The sequence below is a fragment of the Cheilinus undulatus genome, linkage group 16 (assembly GCF_018320785.1).
Source record: "Cheilinus undulatus linkage group 16, ASM1832078v1, whole genome shotgun sequence".
NCBI classification, from domain to species: domain Eukaryota; kingdom Metazoa; phylum Chordata; class Actinopteri; order Labriformes; family Labridae; genus Cheilinus; species Cheilinus undulatus.
The window spans coordinates 24,572,870-24,599,935 of record NC_054880.1 but is presented as its reverse complement, the minus strand read 5'-3'; the positions used below and the strand labels follow the sequence as shown (position 1 = coordinate 24,599,935).

General features: G+C 39.4%; 1 protein-coding gene across 1 annotated transcript; it reads left to right on the top strand.

Annotated features, from left to right (window-relative positions):
* Positions 1–5,163: 5,163 nt before the first annotated feature.
* Positions 5,164–25,892, top strand: sema4ab (sema domain, immunoglobulin domain (Ig), transmembrane domain (TM) and short cytoplasmic domain, (semaphorin) 4Ab). Its single transcript, XM_041808971.1, has 15 exons — positions 5,164–5,290; positions 11,702–11,914; positions 12,326–12,486; positions 12,654–12,713; positions 14,564–14,662; positions 15,159–15,252; positions 15,915–16,037; positions 17,459–17,586; positions 19,581–19,762; positions 20,256–20,400; positions 20,679–20,868; positions 20,976–21,091; positions 22,581–22,744; positions 23,195–23,289; positions 23,990–25,892. Exons 2-15 carry the CDS (start codon positions 11,818–11,820, stop codon positions 24,787–24,789), a joined length of 2,454 nt encoding a protein of 817 aa, XP_041664905.1. The 5' UTR covers positions 5,164–5,290; positions 11,702–11,817; the 3' UTR covers positions 24,790–25,892.
* Positions 25,893–27,066: the final 1,174 nt, after the last annotated feature.

Here is a 27,066-nt window from a genome sequence, read left to right as displayed (position 1 = left end):
CAGGCTGATTTTAATTATGCTAATTTGGACTTCCTGGTGTCCTCTCTTCTCCTTTGACCCAATCATTACCCTCCTCCATCATTACTCTCGTTCCAATGCGGAAACATTAGTCCTCTAAAGCACATCTGGAAGAGACGAGGAAAGAGGAGAGAGGAGATGAGGAAAGGCCTCTGAAGGAGCCGAGAGGAAGGAGATGTTGGAGACTAATCAATTATTAGTAACCATTTACTTTTGGTCTTTTTCAAAACTACAGTACACTGCTACTCAGAATCCTGAAAATCTTCCGAAACCCTCCTACAAACACAAGCTGAGAATAACAGTGTTAACTTCAGATTTTGATTTCCTAAACAGAGAAATTCAAAGAGAATGCTTGGTTTTGAAGACACTAGCATTATTCAGAGAGTGTGTGTGGATTCACAAAGTACAGTCAGTGAACCACTGCCATAATATTTTGACCAGACAGCTGCCAAGTCACTTAAATGTTCTTTTCTAATATTTTTCCCTGTAAACTTATTTTCTGGCCCAGCAGACTCTGTCCTGGTAGCAACAATGTCACCAAAGGCACTGATAAATTCTTAACATCAGGAAGCAATGTAGCATAGAACAATCTTTAATGAGGTGTCATCAGTTTATCCAACACCAGATAAACCATGACACCGCATCATAAATGCATATAGCAGATGAAATTAATGACAAAGAGGTGACAGAAGATCAAACTTCAGACTGGGTTTTTGATATTCTGAGACATATAAATTATATGTAATCAAGTATCTTATTTATTTATTTATTTATTTATCTATTTATTAGTGTTTATTTGTTTCTTTTATTCTTTGTTTCTTTATTTGTTCATTTCTTTTATTGTTTGTTTTTTTCATTTATTTTTTTCTTTGTTTTTAATTCTTTGTTTCTTCATGTGTTTCTTACTTTCTTACTTCGTTTATTTGTTACTTTGTTTGTTTCTTTCTTTCTTTGTTTCTGCATTTGTTTGTCTCTTACTTTATTTGTTTGTTTCTTTGTTTATTAAATGGTTTATTTTTTCATACTTATTTGTTATTGATATTTTAGTTTATTTAGTTCTTTCTTTTCCTCTTTATTTCTTTCTTAGTTTTTGTCTTTGTTGCTGCATGTTTTTCCTTTGTTCCTATATGTCCTTATTTGTTTGTTTATTTCTTTGTTTCTATTTCTGTTTCTTTTTTCTTTCTTAAATTCCCTCTTTCTTTCGTTGTGTCTTTATTTCCTTGTTTGTTCCTTTATTTGTTTTTAATTGTTTGTTTCATTGTTAATTTCTTTGCTTCCTTTTGATCCATTTTTTTTATTTGGTTGTTCTTTGTTTGTTTCTTTATCTGTTTTTTTCTGTGGTTGACTTTTTTTCTGTTTCTTTGTTTGTTTGATTTCTATGGTTTTTAGTCATTGTGAATTACCTTGCATGGCCCCCCTGTAGTACCTCAGGGTCCCACCAGGGGGTCTGGCCCACACTTTGGGAATCATTGCTTCAGAGTCAACAAATCATCAGGGTTACCTATCGTACAGGCAAAGTAAGTTCGTACACAGAACAAAGTGCTTTACAGTGTTTAAAAACAGAACATTTATAACATTAAACACATTCAAAAGACATTGAAATAGAATAAAATCTGATGAAAGAAAAGATAAGATTTAAACAAGATGACATACAGCAAAAATAAAGTTCAAACATTGTAAGTTGCAATTAAAAGATAAATATCAAATGAATGAGGTGATTTAGAGGAAGCTAAGAGAAGTTTATGATAATTATGATAATGTAGCAGTAAATAAAAATGCTTTAGCTAACAGATGAAGAACACCTCAGGTTCTCTGGTAGTGAGTAGAGCACATGTATTATTCATATCTTATACATAAATTCATCATTCAGTTATTTGATTTCTTACATTATTTAATTCAGCTCAAGTGTTTGAATCATCATTAGTCATGAGTTGCTGATGATGTTGATATCGTCTTCAGAGCTAAATTTGCATAACCATGTCCTCATCATGTTTATAGACCCTTAAATAAAGCAGAGCATTAAGTAGTCTTTTAGTTGTTTACATTTCCTTAATCTGATTACCCGTAGATTAATGGAAAATTATACTGATTGAGGATTTCTAAATGCACTGATCTGATTATGACGTGTGTATTTATTCATCAAACATTTAATCCAATAACATTTTTTTAGATTAGAATTTTTTTGATGAAGCAACCAATAGGAAACAGGCAGAGAGAGGATGGACCAATCATGCTCTCTTTACCCATTGTTGCTGTGCTGTTTTTGCATTAATCTCATTAAGAGAGTCCTTTCACAAAGAGACAGTTAAGAGCACAAAAGCAGGTTTTAATGGAACACTTGGAGAAAAATCTAAGCTCAAAATCAATAAGTCTCAACATGTTAAATTAAGCTCTTGAGTTTTCAATAATAAAAACTCCATACATTTTCCCTTCATTGTGTTAAACAAGCTGAATAAAAGCATTTTTAATCGCTTGCGACAACTTATCTTTTTTTTTTTTTTTTTTTTTTTTGACCTACTAAAAAAAGACTCAGTTACCCATTTCTGGTTCTCAATCCAACAGTTGAGAATCATAGTTTCAGATCATTCATGCACAGCATCATATGGAAGAGAACTAGGGCCACTGAAAAAAATGAGGTTCAACTTTTACTATAAATTCTCAAAAAATTCTGACATCAAAGTCACAACTCTGAGATTAAGAAAAATAGATTTAAGACTTTTCTTATAATTCTGACTTTAATCTCAGAACTCTGACTTTAAAGTCCTTGTAAAGTGAAAATAAATCTGTGTTTAGGTTGGTTGTATGACAGGCAACTGTGTTATGAGCCTCCTGGTCAAATTTCAGTGAAATAAAAGATCTCTAATTTTATATATAACATTAGGCATCAAAATCATGAAAAATAATTTAGAAATGCTACAACTGACTGGAGGAATCATCCGTCTGCTCTGCTGGACCTGTCAGCTCTCTGTGTCAGCCATCAGAGAAACAATCATATTTCTATCTATAAAAGCTAAAAACTCTCAGTTTCACTTTCTCATGCTGTATTTAACTCTTCAAGTTTTCCTTGTATCTTATTTTTGGAGTTATGTGAAACTAAGTTTCTCTCCTGTTTATGAGATATCTTTGTTGTTAATTTAAAAACATTCTCTCTTCAAAATAAAAGTCTTCAATGATGATTAGCAATGGAGGCTTTTATAGTGACAGACTTGGCAGGAATAGACCGTGTTTATCATTGGATGCTTTACTAAACTCAACGCTAACAGACATGAGGGATAATACTGTTTCTGTGTGGAGAGACAGCCTCAGTCTGCTCCTTTTAATCATCCAGGACTAAAGACAAATGAAATATGGATTAAAACTTCTACAGCAGGTAAGATGTTTGGTCCTGCTGCATTTGGTTCAACTGAAAAATAGAGGAGCACTCACACTATTAGCCTGTCCCCTGACCTTAGGTTGACCTCATGATCAGAACACAGCTACCTGGCTCTGTGCCAGAGAAGATAAAGAGTCTGTTGTGTGGCTCAAATCTCTGTGTAATGATGCTTTAAATGATCCACAGGTGGCTGATAGATTTGGAAACTTTACCTCACAATGAACAAAAAACAGCATTTAACTGGCTGTTAACTTTCAAGGAAGGCAGTGGCATCAAGAGGGACCCAACTGCAGTCAAGATGGCCGACATGGGCGTTGCTATACATCCAATCCATGCCGGAAGTCCCAAGCGGAAGTTTCTTCTTCGTGTTGGACCCAGCTGCCAGTGTTTGTCAGTCTAATTCGTGCCTAGGCCTAACCCCTTGGTGCTGGATCTCAAATATATCACCTTCCCCACTGCCTAACCCTGCTCCTAACCACTCGGGTTTTAATACCTAAGCCTAACCTTAGACGTACGGACTTCTGGTTGAGACTTTGGTGTGGATTGGATGTATGTCGGCCATCTTGTCTGCAGCAAGGTACTCTTGGTGGCATCTGCTACTAATCTCAGAACTCTGTCTTTAATCTCAGAACTCCAACTTTAATCTCAGAACTCTGTCTTTAATCCCAGAACTCCAACTTAAATCTCAGAACTCCAACTTTAATCTCAGAACTCCAACTTTAATCTCAGAACTCCAACTTTAATCTCAGAACTCTGTCTTTAATCCCAGAACTCCAACTTAAATCTCAGAACTCCAACTTTAATCTCAGAACTCCAACTTTAATCTCAGAACTCCAACTTTAATCTCAGAACTCTGTCTTTAATCTCAGAACTCTGTCTTTAATCTCAGAACTCCAACTTTAATCGCAGAAATCCAACTTTAATCTCAGAACTCTGTATTTAATCTCAGAACCCTAACTTTAATCTCAGAACTCCAATTTAAATCTCAGAATTCTGTCTTTAATCTCAGAACTCCAACTTTAATCTCAGAACTCTGTCTTTAATCTCAAAACTCCAACTTTAATCTCAGAACTCTGTCTTTAATCTCAGAACCCTAACTTTAATCTCAGAACTCCAACTTTAATCTCAGAATTCTGTCTTTAATATCAGAACCCTAACTTTAATCTCAGAACTCTGTCTTTAATCTCAGAACCCTAACTTTAATCTCAGAAATCCAACTTTAATCTCAGAGCTCCAACTTTAATCGCAGAAATTCAACTTTAATCTCAGAACTCCAACTTTAAACTCAGAACTCTTTCTTTAATCTCAGAACCCTAACTTTAATCTCAGAACTCCAACTTTAATCTCAGAGCTCCAACTTTAATCGCAGAAATCCAACTTTAATCTCAGAACTCCAACTTTAATCTCAGAACTCCAACTTTAATCTCAGAGCTCCAACTTTAATCTCAGAACTCCAACTTTAATCGCAGAAATCCAACTTTAATCTCAGAACTCCAACTTTAATCTCAGAAGTCTGACTTTTATCTCAGATTTCTGGAGGATGATAATGGAAGATCCATCTCAAAAAAACGATCCTTTTCACCTTCCGTAAATTCATAGAGGGTTTAAAAGAGACGCTTGACTCCGAGCATCTTCATCCCAGTGAGTTTATGTTAACGCCTGAGTGAGCAGGCTGTAATGACTCTGCCTGTCTGTAGGGGGAGCCAGCAGCCTGCAGCACCTCCTGATGGGAGGAGGAGGAGGAGGAGGAGCTGTGAGGCTTTGTTGTGATAGTAAAGACTGAACCTCAGTCAGCGTTTCTCCCCTCGCAGTCACGTTTTTACCGCTGATTTTACCGAGAACAGAGAAAACAAACACATAGAGGATTTACTTCAACAAAGGCGTCAAAACGCAAGAAAAGTAAGAGTATTTAAATCTTTGTAAGGTTTCACGGAGCTGCTGAGTCTGCTGTTTGTCATGGAAATGTTCAGGTTTCCTCCTGTTGCTCGATCAGAAAATGTCTCCTCCTTAAACATCACTGGTGTGTGATAAAGTGTGTGTTTCTATGTGTGTTTATGTGTGCATGGAGCAGCTTTTTACCGTGTTATATCACTACTGGTAGACCGTGTTATTTCAGGGCTCCATGCAGGGTGGGAGCTGAACTTTGGACTCCATGTGTTTCACCAGAGATGACTTTTCAAACAGAACAAACGGAGCGGATCGTGTTCTACTGCGCATGTCTGTTTGAACGTGCACAGCTACAACCTGCAACTACAGACACAAAGAGCACCTGATAAAGAGATCGTGCATGTTGTTCTGAGACGATTTAAAGAAAATGTATATGGATGAAATTCTCTGATGCATGAAAGAATTATGCAGAAAACATAGACATGGGGTAAAAGTTGTATGCTTACAATCAGAGGCGTTGCATGTACAGGTTGCATGTGATGATCTGATGTGTTTCAAGAGGAGCTGCATGGTCATCTGCAGCAGATAAGAGTAAATAATTCAGGATGTGGATGTTTGCTGCAGACAGCAATATGATAAAAGATCGTTTCTCTGTTTTGCATTTAACAACACATTTCTAAACTTTTGTTTATGCACATCTTTGGGGAAACAAAATACTTCAGCTCAGTTACATTTCTAACTTTTACCACAACCCATTGATTTCCAGTGGCCCCTTGCTCCATGAAACAGTCAAGAGGTAGTGGAGACATCTTCATGTTCCTTCCACATCATCAGTAGTCATCAACAGTATGTGGGATTTTTAAAATGCTTGTTCACAATCCAAAGGACTAAAATGTATTGAAACAACATTACATTCTGATATTAGAATGTTGTTGCAATTTTCAAATCTTGCAGATAACTCATAAGACATCGAGGAGATTTCCCATTACACTCAGTTTGGTGTGTTCCTCTGTAAAATCTCTGAAGGCCTGGCACTTCACCCTACCCCTCCATTCAACAAGAATCAGGATACATCAAATAGATTAAAACTCCAACTTCACACTACTGTTTATAACTTTAATAGGCCTCCTGAAAAATTATGGGAGCACCACTTAACGCTAAATGCCACCAGATCACCTAAATCCGGCTTCAGTCGCCCTTAAAAATAGCTTTTGACCGCGTAAGATGGACACATTATCTTCCTACCTAAGAGGGGTAGTAGTACGAAGTCTAAGAATGACATGTGATGGACCGAGCATTTCCTTTGTTCCTCTATGTCAACTGCAGAGGCATCGGCCGAGGTGGGGAGGACCATAGATGGAGTTTCTCATCCTACCCCTCCATTCACAGGAATCAGGACACCCTACCACTAGATAGACAGGGGGATTGGGACTGAGCCCAAGCCCTCACTGTGCTGTGGTATGATTTCTGAGTAGGGATGCACAGATGCATTGTTTCAACATCAGCACTGGACCGTATTGTCACTTTTGACAGATATCAGTCATTAGCAAATAAAGAGGGCATGAAACAATTTCAGTAGTAGATAATTGTCTAATGAGATGAATCAATTTGTGGTCAATCATGAGAGAAAAAGATGATGATTGTTTAACTCAGTTTACCAGTGAAGAATAAAAACAACTAAAATCACTTCAAGCCTGTAACAAACGCTAAGTGTGCTTTCACACCAGGGGCCTGGTCCCGGATTCAAGTCCAAACGAGGTTCTTTGCCAAATCACGTTAGGGCACCATTTGGAGAGGTGGTCACAGGTGACATTCAAGTGGACTCTGGCACGTTACTCAGGTGATGAGTTTGCGCCCTGATTTGGGACAGACAGCTGTGTCAGTTAGATGTTATCATCAAAGTACCAAGCATTCTTTATTGGCATGACAGTTTGACCACATTTTACTAACCTTCCAAAACAGATAAATTGTCCAGATTCCATGTCTGTCATCAGCTAGTCTGAAACGATTCTGCCAGGTCTGAAGACCGTAGCAATGGCTGCCACTGGTGTAGCGATTAGCTCGGATGTACCTAAAGTATAGCACCAGTTTTATCAGAACTGCATCACGTTTCTCTATTAAAAGAACAGCAAATATCATAATAAAAGTCTTTCGTGATGAAAAAGATATTTCGCACTCTTCTCCCCAACCTGCGTCGCCATGAGTCTGCAATAGTTGGATTTAGTAGAACTGTAAGCCAGTATATACAATGGCTGCTGGTGTACCGTTTAGCTCAGATGTAGCTACAGCAGTAGATTGATCAGATCTTGACTAGTTTCTTTATTGAAACAAATGCACATAACTTCTCTTGGTTGACAAGATGGTTTGCACTTCTACCGACCAGCCTGGGCTTGAGTTTTATCCACCAACTAGCTCCACTGTTCATAAACTACGGCAGCACCTCACTGCTTAGCTTAGGTTACTACCAGACCTGTGCATGCCTCACTACCTAATTTTGTCTTTTCGCTTCATTTGGGCTGTAATGAATGTGATAGAACATTCATCCAATCATCTTCTGAGTTTTTTTTTAAAAGTCCTGCCTTCCCAAACTCTTTGTATGCAACGTTCCCCAGATTAATGTAATATATGCAATGGAGGCATAAAACAGTCTATCTGATGTGCCAGGTTACATTTTTTTCCATGCACAAAGGAAATCATCAGAAACTAGTCAACAGATGGTCTGTTATGAGTCACCTTTTTGGATGACTGCAAGTTGTTGTCATTGACCAGAGTTGCCGAGCCAGTAAACATTCCCTGTCTCTTCAAAAAATATTGTATGCTTTGAGCTGATGTGGAAGTAGGAAGAGGGTCTTAGTTGCATCTTAAAAAATGATTTGAAGGCCTCTGTTTTTGCAGAATAGACTCATTTGTCTCTCAGGTCATGACCTGTATTTACCATGGTTGTCTCCTCTTCTTTCTTTTTCTTGGTGGTTTTACAAACCAGCTATGTGCATACCGCCACCCATTATCTACTCTTATTGACTACTGATAACTTGTGACGTAAAAATAAGAAATGGGACTGTGCTAATGTTTTCAGTAACAACTTGCTCATCTTAAACTCCATCCTTTTATCCTAATCTGTTTTCTGCTGCCTACAATATCTAGTGATTCCCACGCATAGACCATACGTGAGTGGGCCACCCAGGTATATTTACAGCCACCAAAATAATTTTTTACCAATGTTTTAAAAATGTGTGTATTCACTATCTGTGTGTGGAAGAGAGGTAGGTTCTCATTCATCCAGGTCATTGTAATTGAAAACTTTGTCCAAAGGGGGCAACTGAAGCTGACGAGGCCTTCCAGAGGAGAGGTTTAACATTTTCAAGAACCTCAGCAAGTCATAGTCCAGTTTCCCCCTTTGGACCAAGTTTTATATATTCGCTTGTACATCCCTCTTGTAAAGACACCGGTTGATGTGCCCCCTTACGCTTAAATCAAGTGTTGTTTGCTGTCATCAGCTTCTCAATGTCAATATTTTCCTGTACTCCTGCACTCAAGAATGGTGGCTATGATACTCTATCATTAATCAGACTTCACACATGCAGCTTAGCTGCTATGATTATGGACCACTGAGTGAAGCATTTCAAAGGTGAGTGATGTTATTGAGGCATCTTTATAAAACGCACTGCTGAGGAATGCTGTCAAACTAGCAGAAACACAAAATAGTAGACAGAAAGAAAGTTTCAGGTCATCCCTACTGGCCAAGTACAATGCCATTCAGTGGGAAACGCTGATCGCCATCTTTGCTGTATATTTGTATTTCCTAACCTTGAAATATTTCACATTTTTCACATACCAGTGTGAAAAGCAGAAAACATCTTTGGAATAACACACTTGGAAATAGCTTGACCCTTTGGCTTTAACACAGCCTGCAGGTTGTTGCTTACTATTATTATCATCCTGTTGGCTCTTTTAGATGTTGTGTTCCTTGTAAAAGTGTGTCATTTTTCCACCTAAAGCTCTTTGTAAGCTTCATTACTTTTACTTGCTTCTACTTTTCTAGTGTGTGTGGTCATATTTGACATGCTTTCTCCTAAATATGACCATAAACCACCCAGTTTCATCTCAAACAGTAGGCCCTGGGCCACATTCTTTTTTTGTGGAGAAGTCGCATTTCTCTGTCCCTAGGTTGGAGCGTGTCCAGGCAGTAATAATCTCCTTTGGCTCCGGATATCTGTTCGTTATTTTATCATCATCCTGTAGAAAAACAGACAAACAAACAGGAAACAATAGAGCTGGAGAGATCAGCATGGCTGGCTTCACAAATGAAACTAAGAAAAAAGAAGTAAAGAGAAACTCGAATCACTGATATTAGCATGATGGCCTGTTTTTCCTCTAAATGTCAAAGCATTTTAGGCATTTTATGTGAAGTTTTGCGATGCTGTTTGACACTTACCTTGAGATGATTAGACTTTTATTCTCACTGTGAGACATATGTATAAATTCACCTCGGGCCTCAAACTTTAGTGCTTGTAATACACTTTTGAGTTGTGAAAAAAAAACAAAGAAAAGACTTCAGGTGACACCGTTCTTTTGAATGCAGAGGCCCCTGTACACAAAATCTTGGAGGGCCCCACCACCACCACCACTGCCCCCTTACACATGAATGCAATCAAGGTTTGAATTAGACTGCTAATTGTTGCCACCTGCAGCTTATACACGATTTATACGGACATGCTACAGATCATCAACACCGGTAGATATTCTCCACCATAGGAACTTTGCCATAAGATCTATTTGTTAAACAAAGCTAAATGTGTGGTTACAGATGCATATTTATTTATGAAAATGTATAAATATTAATATTATAGTATTTACTTAAACTACAGTATGTGTATAAGCTTTTAGAAGTAAAAAATAAAGGTCTGATTTTTTTCAGTTTGGCTACAAGAATGAAACCTCCATGTTGTGATAAGCAAGGTGCATTTGTTCTTTGTTCATCACAATCCAGGCTATTTCTTTTTGTATTTATCGATCAAAACACTCCAAAATAACATCACCAAGAAAAATATTCAGGGTTTTTGAGAAAATATTAAGGTCATAAGCCCACCAACCACTCTATGGCTCTGCCTTTGACCTATAGGTATCATCCATCATTCTAAATTTATACATAATAATGCCAAAGCAACATAAGAAACATAGTTACAGACAAATAAGATATGATTGGTTCCAGACATTTTTAAAAGCCTTATTTATTAATTTATCCAAGAGGCCGTAATATATATGGAGGCTCGCCAAAAATGTGTTTTTCACATTTTTGCAAAGATTTTGTAAGCTTTGTTAATGCACTTAAGTACTAATAATTTCAAACTCTGAATAGAAGCATTTCTCTTAAAATTTGAGAGGATCATATTTCTCATGAGTGGGTGTGGCTTCAGCCCATTAAACCCTCATGCCCACACCATCCTTTAGCAGGTTTTACTGCCTCATTTTTCATGATTTTGAAGCTTAATTTTATTTGCTTAGAAATGTTCGGGCGCGCCGGTAGTCGAGTGGTTAAGGTGCGCACCATGTACGCGGGCAGCCTGGGTTCGAATCCGGCCTGAGGCCCTTTGCCGCATGTCTCTCCCCCACTCTCGTCCCTGTTTCTGAGTCTATCCACTGTCCTCCTCTATCTAATAAAGGCACGAAAAGGCCCAAAAACAAACCTTTAGAAAAGAAGATAAATGTTTTTCGTGGCTGAATTTTGACCTTGCTGTTCATAACACAGTAACCTGTCATATAGCTAACCTAAAATCAGTTTTTTTACTCACTAAACAGGGACTTTAATGGTCCCATATAGTGCTGCAGGCCTATGAATGTCTCTGATGGTGCCCCTCGATGATGCAGAGGCACCGGCATGAAGACGCTGAGCCATTACACTGTTATTTGGGGGAAAACAACTTCTTTCCATTAAAGTTGTCCTCTTTTCATAAAGTGTTCAATTTACAGACGAGGATAGTAACAAGAAGGGTCAAACAGAATAAAAACCTACTGTGAGAGTTGACAGTGGTGGGCTGCAGTTTTTGAAAACATGTAAACAAAGTCTGTAGATATGACTCTGGCATTTCTATTATTATTTTAACCAGGGGTTAAATTAGTCCAGGCTGTTGCTGCCATAGCCTAAATGTTTCATGCATGTTTGTAACCCTGGGCCTGTGCCCATAATGCCTATTTAATAATGGTCCAGGGCCTGGTCCCGAAGCCAAGTACACTTGAGCCCAAAGTCCGGTTCGTTTTGGTCATTGTGGTTGCAGATGGACTGTGCCCAGGCCAACTTGGGGAGGTGGTCTTGGGCACGATTCAAGTGGACTTTGGCACAGTTTGAATGAGATTTAAATTGCAATCACACCCCGATACGAGACAGAGAGTGATAAGTGATCAATCTTCGTTTTCTGTGTCCAGATTTAGTGATGGTCAGCTGTAGGAAACAGATCATGTGGCTCCAGCTACGATCCCCCTCAACCCCGCTCGTCTCTGTGGTTGAACATCGACCTCAGTGACCCCGTCCTCTGACTGTGATGGGGATCCTCTGCCTGCTGTCTCTCTCTGTCGTCCTGCTGAGTGGACTGAGCTTGTGCAAGAGCGGACCAACCCCCAGAATCTCCTTCAGCCTGGGTGAGTGCACATCCCAGATTGTCTCTATCCTTGTTTTGGATTTAAAATGAGTGTTTCTCAACAGATCTAGCATCAGGACACACCCCGACATTCTTAACAACAAGTCATGGCCCACATTTCTTAAAATGTTCAATTGTAAGTAAATGTTAAAGATGAGAAATGTGGCAGTTTGCACTTGAGATGGAAGAAAAAGTTTTGTCAGAACAAAGAAAAAGAGGCATTTCTTTCAAAATAAAAGTGCAGCATAGACTTTATACCACATCCACGACCCACTTTTGGGTCCCGACCCACAAGTTGAGAACCAGGGTTGTGAATAATTAAAGTCAACAGAAGTTAAAGACTAAGAGAAAATGGTGCACACGGTGCTCAGTCTGATTGTAATTGTTTTTAAAACTCCTTATGCTCTCACAGGGAGTCCTGGGAGACTTCTCTCTGGCTTCAGCAGCCCTGACGTCAGTAACACCACCACCCTGCTGCTCAGCCATGAAGGAGACGTGCTCTACGTGGGCGCCAGGGACGCCGTGTTAGCGCTGGATGTTAGCAACGAGGACGCTATCACGTTAAGGAGCAGGGTGATTACATACAGGATATTTCAGGAACTGAAATGAGAAAATTAGAACTTTGGGATCTGTTTGTCCACAAACTTTATTTCTTCACTTCTGAAATAATGATCAGGATCTGCAGAAACTTAATGATATAAAATGAAGTTTCTAATTGGATGTTTATGTGTTTGTTTCAGCTTGACTGGAGTCCATCAGAGAAAGATCTGGAACAATGCTCCATGAAAGGAAAGAAGATGGTGAGTAGATCACCTGTACAGCTGTGTTGATGCTGGCAAGATTAAACTTAGGATACCAACCAAACAAAATCATGATGTTAGTAATGTAGAGTTTTGACTTATAGTCCCTTTAAGACACTCAAGGTAACCTGTACTGAGCCTTCGCACGTCTGACCCCCAGAATATAGTGGCTTTCACTTGTTTGGATGCGCCCTTGGCCCTAGCAAGAATGGATGAGGTCACCTTTGGCATGATGCAATTGCTAGAGCACATGCAGGACCACGGGTGCACAGCATGGACATGACATAATCAATACAACCATTCCTCGAGACAATCAATAAAAACAATGATGAAGTTTCAGGAAGCTGTTTCTTAGCAAAATGACTCAAAATAAGCCAAAAGTACAGTTTAGGGATGTTTGTCTGATGATTGTTAAGTTTGATGCACATTGATACCCTTAGAAGTACGCCCTATCACTCTGAGTCCTTATTAGTACTACTGTTGAGCGTTTTCTGTTGCTTTGTGGAAAAACAAAAGGATTATTTACACTAGTGGTCTAAATTTAATAATTCATGCATTACAGGTCCATCTTAAAAAAAAGAGTATCATGTAAAAGATAATTTTTTTCTTGTGATTTACAGCAAAAAGTGAAACTCTATAAATTCTAGAGTCATCTCATACAAAGTGAAATATTTCAGTACTTTTTTTGTTTTAACCTTGATGAACACAGCTATAGCTCAGGTTTCCTGAGCCTTTATTCCCTCACTCTGGTTCATTATACACAACTGCAATCATAGGGAAGACTGCTGACTTGACTTTTGTCTGGAAGACAGTCCTTGACACCCTTCACAAGGAGGGTAAGCCACAGAAGGTCACTGCTGAAAGGGCAGGCTGTTCTCAGAGGCTGTAACAAAGCATACTCATAGAAAGAAGAAAGCTGACTGGAAGGGAAAAGTGTGGTAAGAAAAGGAGCACAAGTAACAGGGCTCTGCCTTCAGAGCATTGTCAAACAAAGCAGATTCAAGAACTTAGGGAGCTTCACATAGAAGAAGAATGAAAATATTTAGAGGCTATTAAAATATTGAGAGGCTAGGTATTCAAATAGATTATTATTGAAAAGACAGTAGCAAAAATGATTATGATTATAACCTTACACATTTGAACCCCAATTTAAACACAGATGTCAACATTGGATTCATATCTTTAACCAGAAGGACTTAACAGAAAGTTTGGGAGCACATTTCAGTGCCAGCCTGAACAGATGAGGAGGAAAACTGTCCTGCAACAGATAAAGCCAGACAACAGCTATAGAGCTTAATCTGAGTGCATCCTGACAAGCTAATACAATCATACAGAATCAGTCAAAACACCAGTGTTAATCAAACTCACTATTCAAACTAACTAATTTTTTTTTTTTGCATATTAAGGAGCTCTTGGTTTCCCTATATGTGGGAGTTTTTACAGGAATATGACTCATGAATATTCAATTCTGAAGGACCTAATACAGATCCCTGAGGTACACCATGTTGGATTATAGTGTAGTTCTTTTTGACTGATGACCATTAAAACCAATGTGTTGTCCTGATGGTTTACACTCATCTTGGTGCTGTTATTAAAACAGGGCAATGAGGCCAGCTGTGACTAAAATGAAGACTAACTTGTAACGTTTAATGAGTACAGAGGAGCATTATTTTTCCTTTAATGATTTGTGTGAATTACTTTTTTCTCTCTGACAGCAGATCTCAATTTTCCTACATTGTGTTCGTTGTGTAAATATTTAAGCTGAATCCAAAGGTCTGCTGCTGTCTCCCATTTCCTGAATGTTTGATTTGTCTGTACGTTACATAACTTATTTATTTTTCTTTTTTAAGTCCGACTGTCCAAACTTCATCCGGGTTCTTCAGTTCTTGAACAGCAGCCACATCTACGCCTGTGGGACATTCGCCTTCAGCCCACGCTGCACCTACATCGTACGTTTGTTCATTCACATGAACAAGGATATAAAACATCATGTCTTTTCATGTTACAGTACAAGAAATTCAATAACAGTATTATTCTAGTAAAAACTTAATTATATGGTTACTTGTTTGATTCTACAGCAACAAAAACAGATGACCCAGACACCCAATAATGGGCAATTTATATATTTTAATTAACAAAAGTTGAGGCAAACTGATACACACTGTATTTCACAAATACTGTATGTTGGCAATGTTTCAGTGATATTCAGACATTGTGCAGGAGCTTTGGTTGAAAATGTGACTAAACATCAAGTGTTTTTAAGTCTTTATTACTTTTTGATTCTTACAATTAAATCAATAACAGAGACTACATAGTAAGGAACATGTGATATCAAAAAAATACTTAAATTTGCGCATTTTCAGCTCATTTCTACATAATCTGAAACAGATTTCTTTGTTACATATTACAATATCACATAATATTTCTTTCTTTTTGTCCCTGCAGAACTCAGAGACGCTAACAATGAGCCTGAAACCAGATGAAGGTCGAGGTCGCTGTCCTTACGATCCCTACCAACGCAACACCGCCATTATTGTAGGTAAGACAACGAGACTGAAACAAAGACATCAAAAAAAATGTTGGTTTTTACTCACTGTATCTCAAGGTAGGGATGCACAATTAATCAAATATATATACTTATGCATTCAGGGTTTTGGTTTTCCTATGATTAAAAAAAAATGATTTTCTTGCAACTCCACTTTTAAATGTATGCTTCAACTGCAAAAAACAAAATCTGTATATCAGATCAAGCTCTCTTTTTATAAGCACAGGCCAAATGTCTCACTTGTGACTTAATAACAACCAGCATCTTTTTTTCCATTGGTAGTTTTAATGAATGCTTGTGACTAAAAAGTTGCGCCCTGCGCTCCTGTACATTTTTAGACGCACTCGTCTCTATTTGCTATCCTCATAAAAGTCTGAGCAGGGTTGCTTTGCTGAGATATTCATAAAAAACTGAAGATAAGAAAGAGAGTTTGATTTTACTGCACAAAGAGATGGAATATCGTCATAATAGGCTTCTCCAGAAATTACCAGAGACAGCGAGGTAGCATCTTGGCGCCTGTACTACTGTTAGCTTTGGAAAGGTTTCCTGGTCCAAACATTCATGGATGAATTAACATAGTCCTGCACGGATTATGATTTTTTCTCCTAATTTTTTTGGCTCTCCGGTCCAGCATTGACAGTGTTTCTGTCCCCCAGATGGTGAACTGTACACAGGGACAGTTGCAGACTACAGAGGAAACAGACCGGTCATCTCCAGACATCTGAGTGAGGGCCACCGAGTCGACCTGAAGCTGGATGACACGTTGGGATGGCTTGAGGGTCAGTCTGTAGTCTTTAATATCATGTATAAATCAAGAATGGATTCTGTTTGAGGATCACATGATTTTGTGGTGCTTCATGATGCAACATGCTAAAAATCATACATATTTTTATCCAACTAGAGATGCATGATATTATCTGGATAAAATATGTAAAAATCTCTGCATATATTTACAGCCGATATGTCGGTTGTATGCATTTAAAGTAAACTACAATTTCATACTAAAGTTGGGGCGCTGTGAAAATGCAGTAATTTTCAAATCTCATAAACCCACATTTTATTCACAACAGAACAGAAACAACATATCAGATGTTGAAACCGAGACATTTTACCATTTCATGAAAAATATTAGCTCATTTTGAATTTGATGGCAGCAACACATCTCAAAAAAGTAAGGACAGGGCAACAAAAGGCTGGAAAAGTAAGTGATTCTAATGGAAAGCAGGAAGAGCATTTTTAGGTAATTAGGTTAACTGGTAACAGGTCAGTAACTGGTAACAGTAACATGACTGGGTATTAAAGGAGCATTTAAGAGAGGCAGAGTCTTTCAGAAGTAAAGTTGGGTAAAAGTTCACCAATCTTTGATAAACGGTGCCTAAAAATTGTGAAACAAATTCAGAAAAATGTTCCTCAGCATGAAATTGTGAAGACTTTGAATATCCCACCATCTAGAGTATGTAATATAATCAAAAGATTCAGAGAATCTTGAGAACTCTCTGTGAGCAAGAGGTGAGGCTGGGTGTCAGTACTGAATGCTGGTGATCTTGGGGCCCTCAGGCATTTAAAACAGGACTGAGCTGTACTGGAAATCCCTGCATGGGTTCAGGAACAATTCCAGAAATCATTGTCCATCTACACAGTTGGCCGTGCCATCCACAAATGCAAGTTAAAGCGGTGTCAAGCAAAGAAGCCATAATTTGAACATGATCCAGCAACGCCGCTGTCTTTTCTGGGCCAAAGCTCATTAAAGTGGACTTAGCAAAATGGAAAACTGTTCTGTGGTCAGATGAATCAAAAGCCTGGTTCTCTGATGATATGAGGTTGCAGAGTGCCTATGGCGTGGGCAGCTTTCACATCCGGAAAGGTACCATCAATGCTGAAAAGTAGAAAAGGGTTTTTAGAACAGCATATGCTCCCATCTAGACATCATCTCTGTCAGGGAAGGCCTGAATTATTTCAGCAAGACAATGCTAAACCACATACCACATCCATCACAACAACATGGCTTTCCAGTAGAAGAGTCTGGGTTATATGTTTATGTTCTACTGTAAATGAAATATGGGTTTGTGAGATTTGACAATCATTAAATTCTGTTTTTTATTTACATTTTACACAGCGCTCCAACTTTTTAGAGAGAAGTTAGGCAAAAATGAGTTCTTAAATATCGAATATCAACAAAACCCTCTGACTTTTGTTTTAGATCCAACCTTCATCAGCTCTACCTTCATCCCCGATGAGGAGAAGATTTATTTCTTCTTCAGCGAGGTGGGCAGAGAATACGACTTCATCGACAAGTTCATCGTCTCCCGAGTCTCTCAGATCTGCATGGTGAGAAAAAAAAAACAGTGAATAAAACATCAATAGGTTAGGGTAGGTTTAGCCTACCCTAACCCTTATCCTGGCCAATAGTTGATGCTCTGGAGATCATTTCTGGACTTTTCTGGACTTTAAGGGAGATTTTACACTTGGATCATTTAAAGAAACTGCACTAAAACAAAGGGGAATTTTTCCTCCATTTGCCAGTTTTGTTACGATATATCTTAACACAGCCATGACACTCTGATGAGGAACACAAATAATGTGCAAAGCTTGTAAAAAATTCACAAAACCTTTGTGGAAATTGAAGAAGCTTGGATTATTCACAAGACAAGATCAAATGTCCATGCATTTAAAATATCCAGATTTCAATACAATATTGCTTAGAGGAACATGCCAAAACAAGAGATGACATGTCAAAATAATTAATCCTGCAGATCTTTGAAGTCACAGTTAGAGATGCACAGCTGTAAAAAATTAGGGTAGATACTGATGTTTAAAATGACAATTTGGCTGATTACTGATATGGATGCTGATGTTTTTATCTATAATATTCTGTATAATAAACAGTGATAATCAACCAGTCAGAGCATCTACAGGCGGCCTTACACCTAACGACTTTTCCTGGGCTTTCAAAGTTGCAGACAAAATTCCAAAGTCGGAGTAAAATCATGGGAGTCTTGCTTAAGTTGCAGCTCGCTCCTGTTGTCTCAGTCGTTAGGTGTAAGGTGGTCATAAGACTCGACTTGAGGCGTTTTAAGGCAGTCTGTCTTCAGTCTTTGCGTAAGTCCTAAGTCTGGTTGTATGTAAATTAGTATTCTCAGTGACGCGACTGTCCTCCACGACCACCGGAGCTGGTGTGCATAAGACAAGTGGTCTTTAGATGTGAGAGGGTCTCAGATGTCAGTATTTTTAGAGTCTTTTAAGAGTTTTAGTAAAGTCCGTAAGGACTGTAAGGCCGGCATCATAATCCATACCATGCAGACCTTTATTAACAAGTAGTATTTTTTATAAATTTGAGGATGCCGTGTTGGTTGGGTGTATTTTTAAAGCGTGCTTTAAACTTCACAGACGGTTTATAAAAAGGTTAGTAGGCTCTAAAGGACAGACTAATCCTCTTGACGTGTCTGACTCTGATGGAAAACTTCCAGGAAAGTTCCCTGAGAGCGGAAACCCAAAGACTCACAGACGTCTGCGGCTCTGGGACAACGAATCTGAATCAGCTGGAGACAAAAATGAAACATCAGGATGAAGAAAGAAGAACCTGAAGTTCACTAAGAATAGATTACAGCAGATGACAGCTCAAAAACACTCATTATGTACATCCTCTCTCTTCTGCACAGTTTGATCCATAAAGTGCAGCGCTCTGATGATATTCAGACATAAACAGACCCATAACGTCGTGGTGCTGTGTGTAGTTTGCTTTTTTTGTGTCTGAATGAAGAGGGAAGTTGTTTCCAGCTTAAGCGCTAACATGATTAGTCCACTTGTTTCCTATTGGTTGGTTCATTAAAAAAATCAAAGAGCAGAAGTACGTTTTGAGTGCACAGAACAAGTTTTGTACGCACACAGAGAAAAATCCAAGAGCATCCTGGGACATTTCTCAAAGTAGAATAAAGATTTTTTTTCTGAAACTTATGTAAAAATTCAGGCCTTATTTTTGCTTCTTCTATCTTGAAATAATATGGTTATTTGGAATTGCAGCTAAACATTGCTCATTAATAATATGACTAGAAATTACTCACCAATGGCCACATGACTGATTATGAGGCTGGGCTTGAAATATTGAAAAGCGCACTAAAATGAAGTCATGGGAAAAAAAAGAGATCATTACCAGAATAAATGTTGAGCTCACAGGTGTCAGCAAGCTGAGGTGATAATTCTGCCCCAGGTGTGAAGATGCGTAGATGGTGAGTGTGGGTGTTGCCGACAGTAGCAGTGATTGTGTATTGCTTTGGGTTGTTGTTTGGTTGTATGTAGCACCTTCCTTTCCTCTCGTTAATCAGAGCGACGTGGGCGGCCAGCGGACCCTGCAGAGACGGTGGACCACATTTGCTAAAGCTCAGCTGCTGTGTCAGGCGGACAACGAGCTGCCTTACAACGTCATCCAGGATATCGATACGCTCCCACCAGTAGAGGGTGCTTCTGCAGATGACGCGCTCTTCTACGGCATCTTCACCTCCCAGTGGTTAGTAACGTCATTTTATCCTGGGCTGTATGTAGCTGTATTATGGGTTCCCAATCAGGACTCGTCGTTTAAATTTTAATTATGTTTTTTTCATCTCACCATCATTAAAACAAGATAATCCTGATTAAACAATCACTTAAAACTAAATGTTGATCAAAGATGGATAATTTTACCAGAAGTTACCATATTTTGGTCCAAGTAAGAAAGAGGGGATTTTTTTTTTCTGAAATTGCACCAAAAATATAAAGCACTAAAATCACTGTAGTGGGTTATCTTCAACCCATGTAACACTGGCAAAAAAAAAGTTTCTTCTAAGTGTAAGAATTCTTGAACTTTGGGCAATCTGCATTGTTTGATCTTTCCAACATTCCTTCTATGTTTTTAGGTCCAAGTACTCAGGATGCTCAGTATTGTTTGATCTTTTTAGCATTTCTTCTACATATTTAGGTCCTTGAATTCAGTATGCTCAGTGTTGTTTCTTCTCTCTTTACAGGTCTGTAAACTCAGGACGCTCTGCAGTGTGCTCATTCCGTCTCAGCGACATCAAATCAGTGTTTTCTGGTAACTACAAAGTCCTGAACCGGGACACACTGCAGTGGAGCACACGGGTTCAGGAGAAGGTCGCCAACCCCGGAGAGGTAATGATCAACTGCTGATATGAGGAAAGCATGGAACAGGGAGAGACAGATCATTTAGGTCTGCAGAGGATGATAATAAGGAGCTTTAACTAGTTGAGCTCATACTCCTGTTAGTTTAAAGACTTTTTATTTTAACGTCATTACCCAGTCTATCAAAACTCAGGCTCTGTTTTCAGTGTATTTTCTTTTTTCATATTATGTTCATTAATTTTCCTCTTTTTGATCCTGTCCAGTCCCATCCCAGAATAACATTTCTTTATCTCCTTCTATGCGTGCAGTGCGGCCTTCACAACGCCTCAGATAACGCTCTACGTTTTGTCAAAGAGAACTTCCTGGCGGACGAAAGTGTGCGTCCTGTAGGACGGAGTCTGACGATGGTTTCTGCGGAGCACACCTACAGTCACCTGAGCGTGCAGAGAGTTCGGGCCATGAACCAGCGAGACTACACCATCCTCTTCCTGCTCACGGGTGCGTCAGTGCCACACAACACACCGCATTTTTTCACCTGGCACAGTCTCGCTCTGTCCTTCTTTCTCCCAGTATAACTGAGCTGTTTCCTTCTCTGTCTGTTTCAGAGTCTGGCTATCTTCACAAAGCCGTGCTGCTTCAGGGCGGGGCTCATATCATTGAGGAGGTCCAGGTGTTTGAGCAGCCACAGCCCGTCAAGAGTCTCAAGCTTGCCGTTGCACAGGTACGCTCCCTGTTTCTGATTTTTCTAATTTATATCCAAGCGGTAGTGGTGAAATCTTCTCCCTATGGAACAGCTGTTATCGATGTCCTGCAGCAGCCTTTAACCCAGAGTGACAGCAGAGGATTAAAGTTTAATGAAAATAAATAATTTTAAACTAAGCAGCATAGACTAACTTGAACTCAAACTAGCTCATTTTTTCTTACGGTTACACTTCATTTTTCTGCTAGTCTGTGTTGTTTCCTCCTAACTGTTGCCAACAGAAAATTTGTATAGTTGTTCTCACTTCCCTCTAACTTATGTTTTTCTTTAAAACAGAGAAGCATGAATGTTAGACAGAGGAAGTTAGTCTCTTCTCCTTCCTGCTAAACTGAAGTCATTATATCCTCATTATCTGTCGTAACTCTGACTCTGTGAACTTTAACAGATGTACAGAAGCTATTTTAGCTTTACATATGTTACATAAAACATTAAACATACTCCTGCACAGTGTTTATTATATTTTCAAGCGTTTAAGCATTTATGTCGGCTCCACACATACAAATACAGTTTTTTGTTTTGTTTAGTTTATGGTTTTGGGTAAGCTTGCAAAGCAGATAGATACGCCCATATACACCCAGCAGTGAGTTGTTTTCTTTTCAAAAACAACAACAGTTGAGTACTTACATGTCTATAGTTGCCATGTTTTGCGTTATTCCCCCAGCTCGATAGCTGCTATGGCACGTGTTTTGTTGCTCTGATTGGCCCGTAGAGATGTGACAGACAGAGCATTCATCCAATCACACTCCGAGTTCTTTTTCAAAGCCTCTGCCTTTTCTCAAACGTTTCCTATTGAAGCTTTCCCAGATGGATGTGTGAGATTTCTGCCTTTTGAAAATTTTTTAGTTTTTGTGAGATTGAGATTGTGTCTAGGATGTCTATGTGTTACAGATTAATGTAGGGGTATTGTGACAACCCTATTTTTGTCTTATTACAACCTTCAGGGGTCTGAAGCCAGCATAAAAATTAAATGTTTTAACCATAAAAATCCAAATCTCCACATAGAATCAATGTTTTCCCGATCATCTTTTATTTCTTAATGGTAGGCTGTAGAAAGTAGTGGATTTAAATTGTTTAGAATAGTCAAACAGAAGTTTCTCTGTCCCTCTAACCTTTCTTGAACTAGATATTTTAGACAAGCCTGTCTGGAGAGTTTGGAGAGGAAGTTTTTTTTGGGTTTGATTTTGTGATTTTTTTCTTGAAATGAATTTAACAAAATATAGTAAACCTTAATGCCGTTAATGGGCACCATGACATTACCTAGTCAGACTCCACAGTGTTCAGGTGTCTCCAGTTTTACTCGTCAGTCTTTGACACATCAGTATTTTTGATTTTAATCAGAGAGACTTTTAAAAAGCTATCTCATTTCTCTGATTTTACTCCAGCAGAAGACAAAGTATGTATAAGACATGACTATGTTTACATTAATGATCCTCCGTGTCCCCATCTGCAGGCAGTGATCTACGTGGGGACGTCGGAGGGCGTGGTCCGGGTTCCTACAGCGAACTGTTCAGTGTACTGGACGTGTCCTCAGTGTGTATTAGCCAGAGACCCGTTCTGTGGCTGGGATTCCAACATCAAAGCATGTGTGGACGTTTCCAATGCCAAAACCCCGCTGTAAGTACCCACTATCAACAATGTCTCATAAAGGGTCAATCAGCTTAGATTACAGCCACAAAGACCTGGACCCAGATGAGCAGAAGAAGATAGATTGATGGAACATAACTGTGCAGACACTAGGGATGTTTTTTTGCAGCAGATATTGATCATTTATGATTAAGATCAGCTGACACAGTACTGCTAGTTTTTAGTGTTTCATTCTTGCAACAGGTTTAGTCGTTGGGCAGTTTTCTGTGCTGTTTTTTTCCTATAATGGCATTGTAAACTTTATGATTAAGATTGAAACAAGATTTAAAGGTTTATGGATTAATCCCGAAAGGGTTGATAATGAAAATAATCCCAACTTGCAGTCGTGTCTCCAGCACATCATTTGATGGTCAAGTGATGATGAGTAAATCAGTGGAAGTTTTTCTCTGTCCGTTGTTTAGTTTTATTTATCATCTTCAGAGTTCAAGATGTGGACCGAGGGAACGTGGAGGAGGCGTGCAGCAGTGTGTCTCTAACACACAGAGCAAGATTCAGCCCCAGCAAACTGTCTGCAAGTAAGTTTGCAAATAACTTTGCACCTTTTTTAATTCCTAAAGTTTCAAGTTTTTTTTCTTGTGAATTAATAACTTTAAAATCAGAAATCTCATATATTTATGACTTTATAATCACAGAAAATACACTTTTTTTCCCAAAATGAATATACTTTTTATCATTAAATAACCCTAATGCACTGTCTACTTATCAGATGTCTTTACAGTGAAAACTAAAAAGGAATGAAAGAACGCTTGTGAACATCAATTAGCATGGTCACAAATTAGACCATAACACCAGCAGAGTGTTGAAAGCCCCTCTCATTCATGCAATGAGTTTGGTAGCTTCTGTTTCTGTCAGTGTGTCCATTTAAACAAAAACGCCCTTTTTCGCAAATGCAAATGCTGCAAGTCCACATGGCTCACTGTGTTTGTAGGTTAACTAGCTAAGTAGAGTCTTGGAGCAGTCCCACAATGCAAGGTGAGGCTTGTAGGCTAAGCATGGCACTGCTGACCTGCGCAGTGATGAAGCAGGCTGTTATGAGTACGGCCTGTCAGCAAAGCCAGTGATTCACAGGTGTGACAGCACACAGAGGAGTCTGGTATCATGACCACTCTAGTCAGGGGTTTCTGTGGTTCAGGGGTTCTCTTGTTGATGATTTAATCGTTCATGATAATGTGATCTTCTTTTATGGTGTAATATTGATGTCATCTGTCTTGTCAGCCTCATGTCCTGCCGGCGAACTCGTCTCCGTCTCCCTGAATGAGGTGGTGCGTCTCCAGTGTCCCCCATCCTCCCGTCTGTCCCGGCAGCAGTGGGAGCGTCCCAACAGCCGTCTGTCCCCTGACCTGTACCTTCACCTGGAGGATGGCAGCCTGAGCTTTGTGGCCACGCCCACCACACTTGGCCACTACCTGTGCCTGTCAGAGGAGAACGGCTTCCAGCAAACCGTGGCTATCTACCACGTCAAACAGAAGAGCAGCAACACACCACCGGCTCCACCAAGCTCCCACCCCGTCACTCAGACCGGGGCTGGGATGAGGCCAAGAGCGGGGCCCATACTGCAGGTGTCTGAGGGGCCGCAGAGGACAGAGCCAGGAACAGAAACTGAGCCCACGGCGCCCAGCACGGATGCCCCCAGCACGCAGACGGACTCAGACCTGCCGCCGTGGACACAGGAATCTGGACTTAGAGGGACTAAGCTGTGGGGAGAGGGACCTCTGATGGGATCCCGGAGCCCCTGTTACCTGAAGGAGCTGGTGGTGGTGTCAGTGTTGCTGCTGCTGAGCCTCAGCCTACTGCTCACCATGCTGCTCTACACTTTCAGACAGCGCTGCCGCAGCCGCACCAGCCCCCACTCAGCCACGCCCCCCAGAGATCGCAGGAGCTCCGTGGAGCACGAGGCTCTCCGGGGTCCCAGTAAACGCAACGGGAAGGCTCCACACAGCGGACAGGCGGGGGGGCTGGTCTGTAATGGGGCTTTAACGGGGTCAAACGGACACTTACCCAACACACCAATTTGACATTGGACTAACCAACAACTGCATCAACCACGGATGTAGCGAAACGCTGCATTTACAGGAAATGATCCACTTTTCATTTTCTTTAAAGCTCCACGTTTAGTTGACAACTTTTAGTGTCGACAAGGGCACACAGATCCACAAAGGAGTATGCATGCCAGGCCGGAGGTTGTCTGTTTGAGTTTCTCACTGTGTCCTAATGGCGTGCAACACAAACACAACGTCTTCTCTTAGGATGTCCTACTGGCCAGTCAGAGCTGCAGTCTGTCACCCTGTTATTGTTTTACTTCTCTGTCGCTAAGGGCACACAAGCGTCAGAAATTGCTGCACAATGGGCAGCATCTGACACTCATCGTCTACACTTCATCAGTTAAATATTTATGGCTCTGCTCTGTAAATTTCACTCCCCCCTTGTAAAATAAGACATCTAGTGCTTTTATTCTGAAGGGGGAGAAAAGGATGTCTGGTACTTTGTATTAACGACTGCTTAACAGCGGTGAGCTGAGTAGTCTTTTTTGTCATTATCATGAGTCCAAGTAACATTTCAACACCAACATGAATTTGATAAATGCTGCTTTATCTCTACTTTATGAAAAAAGCTTTCATGCACTGTGAGGGAGACAAGGAATAGAAAATCAAGACAATGTTCCTGTAAAACTTCTGGTAGCACACCCTAGATCAACATCCATGTCTTGTATGATGGCCCTGAAGGTAAAATGCTAAATTATGTTCCCCAAACATGTAAATATTAAATGAAGGAAGGGGGATTTTGTGAAATATAAAAACAATTTGTGACACAGGCAAAATTCATCAAGCAGTTGGTTTTATTAATTTAAGAAAAGTACTATTTGGACCTCATACAGTGCAAACATGACAACTTAAAGTGGCAGAGCAAAACTAGTTTTTAGTGTTTCATTGACTTATGGGAGCAATTTTATTTTCAGGAAAACACTGGCTACCCAGTGAAAAGAGCTCTGCTGCCCACTTTTGGGTCCCAACCCACTAGTTGAGAAACACTGCATTAATCATCAAAACATTTAGTGAAACACATTTTTTTTTGTGCCAAACAAGCAAAAACTCCTTCATGAAGGAAAAAAAAATTGTGACACACCAACCAGGAAATAATTTTTGAAACATTTCCTTTGACTTGAAAACATTTTATCAAACAGAAAACCATTTTATAAATACAAAAGTATTTTATGAAATGTTAAAAATATTTTGACACACAAGCAAATGTTTCCCAAAATACCAAACATATTGTAAAATTAAAATTTTATGAAACCAAAAAAAAAAACATTCACTGACACACAAACAAGAATTTTAAGGAACAAACATTTTGATGTGCAAAAAGATTTAATTCAAACATAATTTTAGTGACACACAAGCAGAAATCGTCAATAAACAGCAACATTTTTAGGGCATAAAAGTATTTGATAAATGCAAGAATATTTCCTGAAAGAAAAACATCATCAAGCAAACATTCCATATGGTAAAGAAAACTATTTTATGAATGGCAAAACATACAAAAACATTTTTTGATTCAGTGTTTTTGTTGCTTTTTTTTTAACCAATCAGCCAATCTGTTGTATTTTGTATAGCACCAGTTCAAAACAATGCAATCTAAGGGCAGTTTACCTTCAGGGCCACCACACTATGATTGACAGAAAGGGAAAGCAGCAATTGCACCCTGCTACTTCCTTCTGCATGGCTCACAGGTTTAGGTCACAGCAGTAGGAACAGTGCGTTTATCACCATCACTCATTTATGTCACACTCTGTTTGGACTCATAGCTTGTCTTCATACAAGTTAAGAAAATATCAATCCCCCACAGTGTGTGCAAGAGCGAAATGAGCCACAGAGACCAAAATCATTTTTATACTTGTCTTTAAACATGTTTTATTTTCTGCTGTGAAGTTTGACGTTTTAACATGGAGCTATATGGGGAGTGACTCACTGCAGGAGATGGCCTCTAGTGGACTAAAGAGGAACTGCAGCTTTTGTACACACGGCTGCGTTGACTTCATTTTGGAGGATTCTGATTAAATTTGTTACACTCACAGGGTTACACAAGAGAGGTGGGAGGAGCCTGTTACTGTTACCATGGTGACTGAAGGGGGGTTGTTGAAACAGCCAAAGACTTGGTACGCCTATGAAGATGTTAATAATGTTTATTTTAAAAGTGTTGTACAATCCTTTGGACCTAAAACACGATGATTGTTGTGATAGTACGTTGTGTCTTTTCACACACTCACTGATGGTTTTGTGCTTTTATCCAATGAC

What these genes read in the sequence shown, in the direction of transcription:
- sema4ab (XM_041808971.1), top strand. Translation starts at nt 11,818, where the DNA reads ATGGGGATCCTCTGCCTGCTGTCTCTCTCTGTCGTCCTGCTGAGTGGA. An exon ending in CTATCACGTTAAGGAGCAGG is followed by an intron (nt 12,487 to 12,653) that starts GTGATTACATAC and finishes TGTTTGTTTCAG; the next exon opens with CTTGACTGGAGTCCATCAGA. An exon ending in TCCAATGCCAAAACCCCGCT is followed by an intron (nt 22,745 to 23,194) that starts GTAAGTACCCAC and finishes TATCATCTTCAG; the next exon opens with AGTTCAAGATGTGGACCGAG.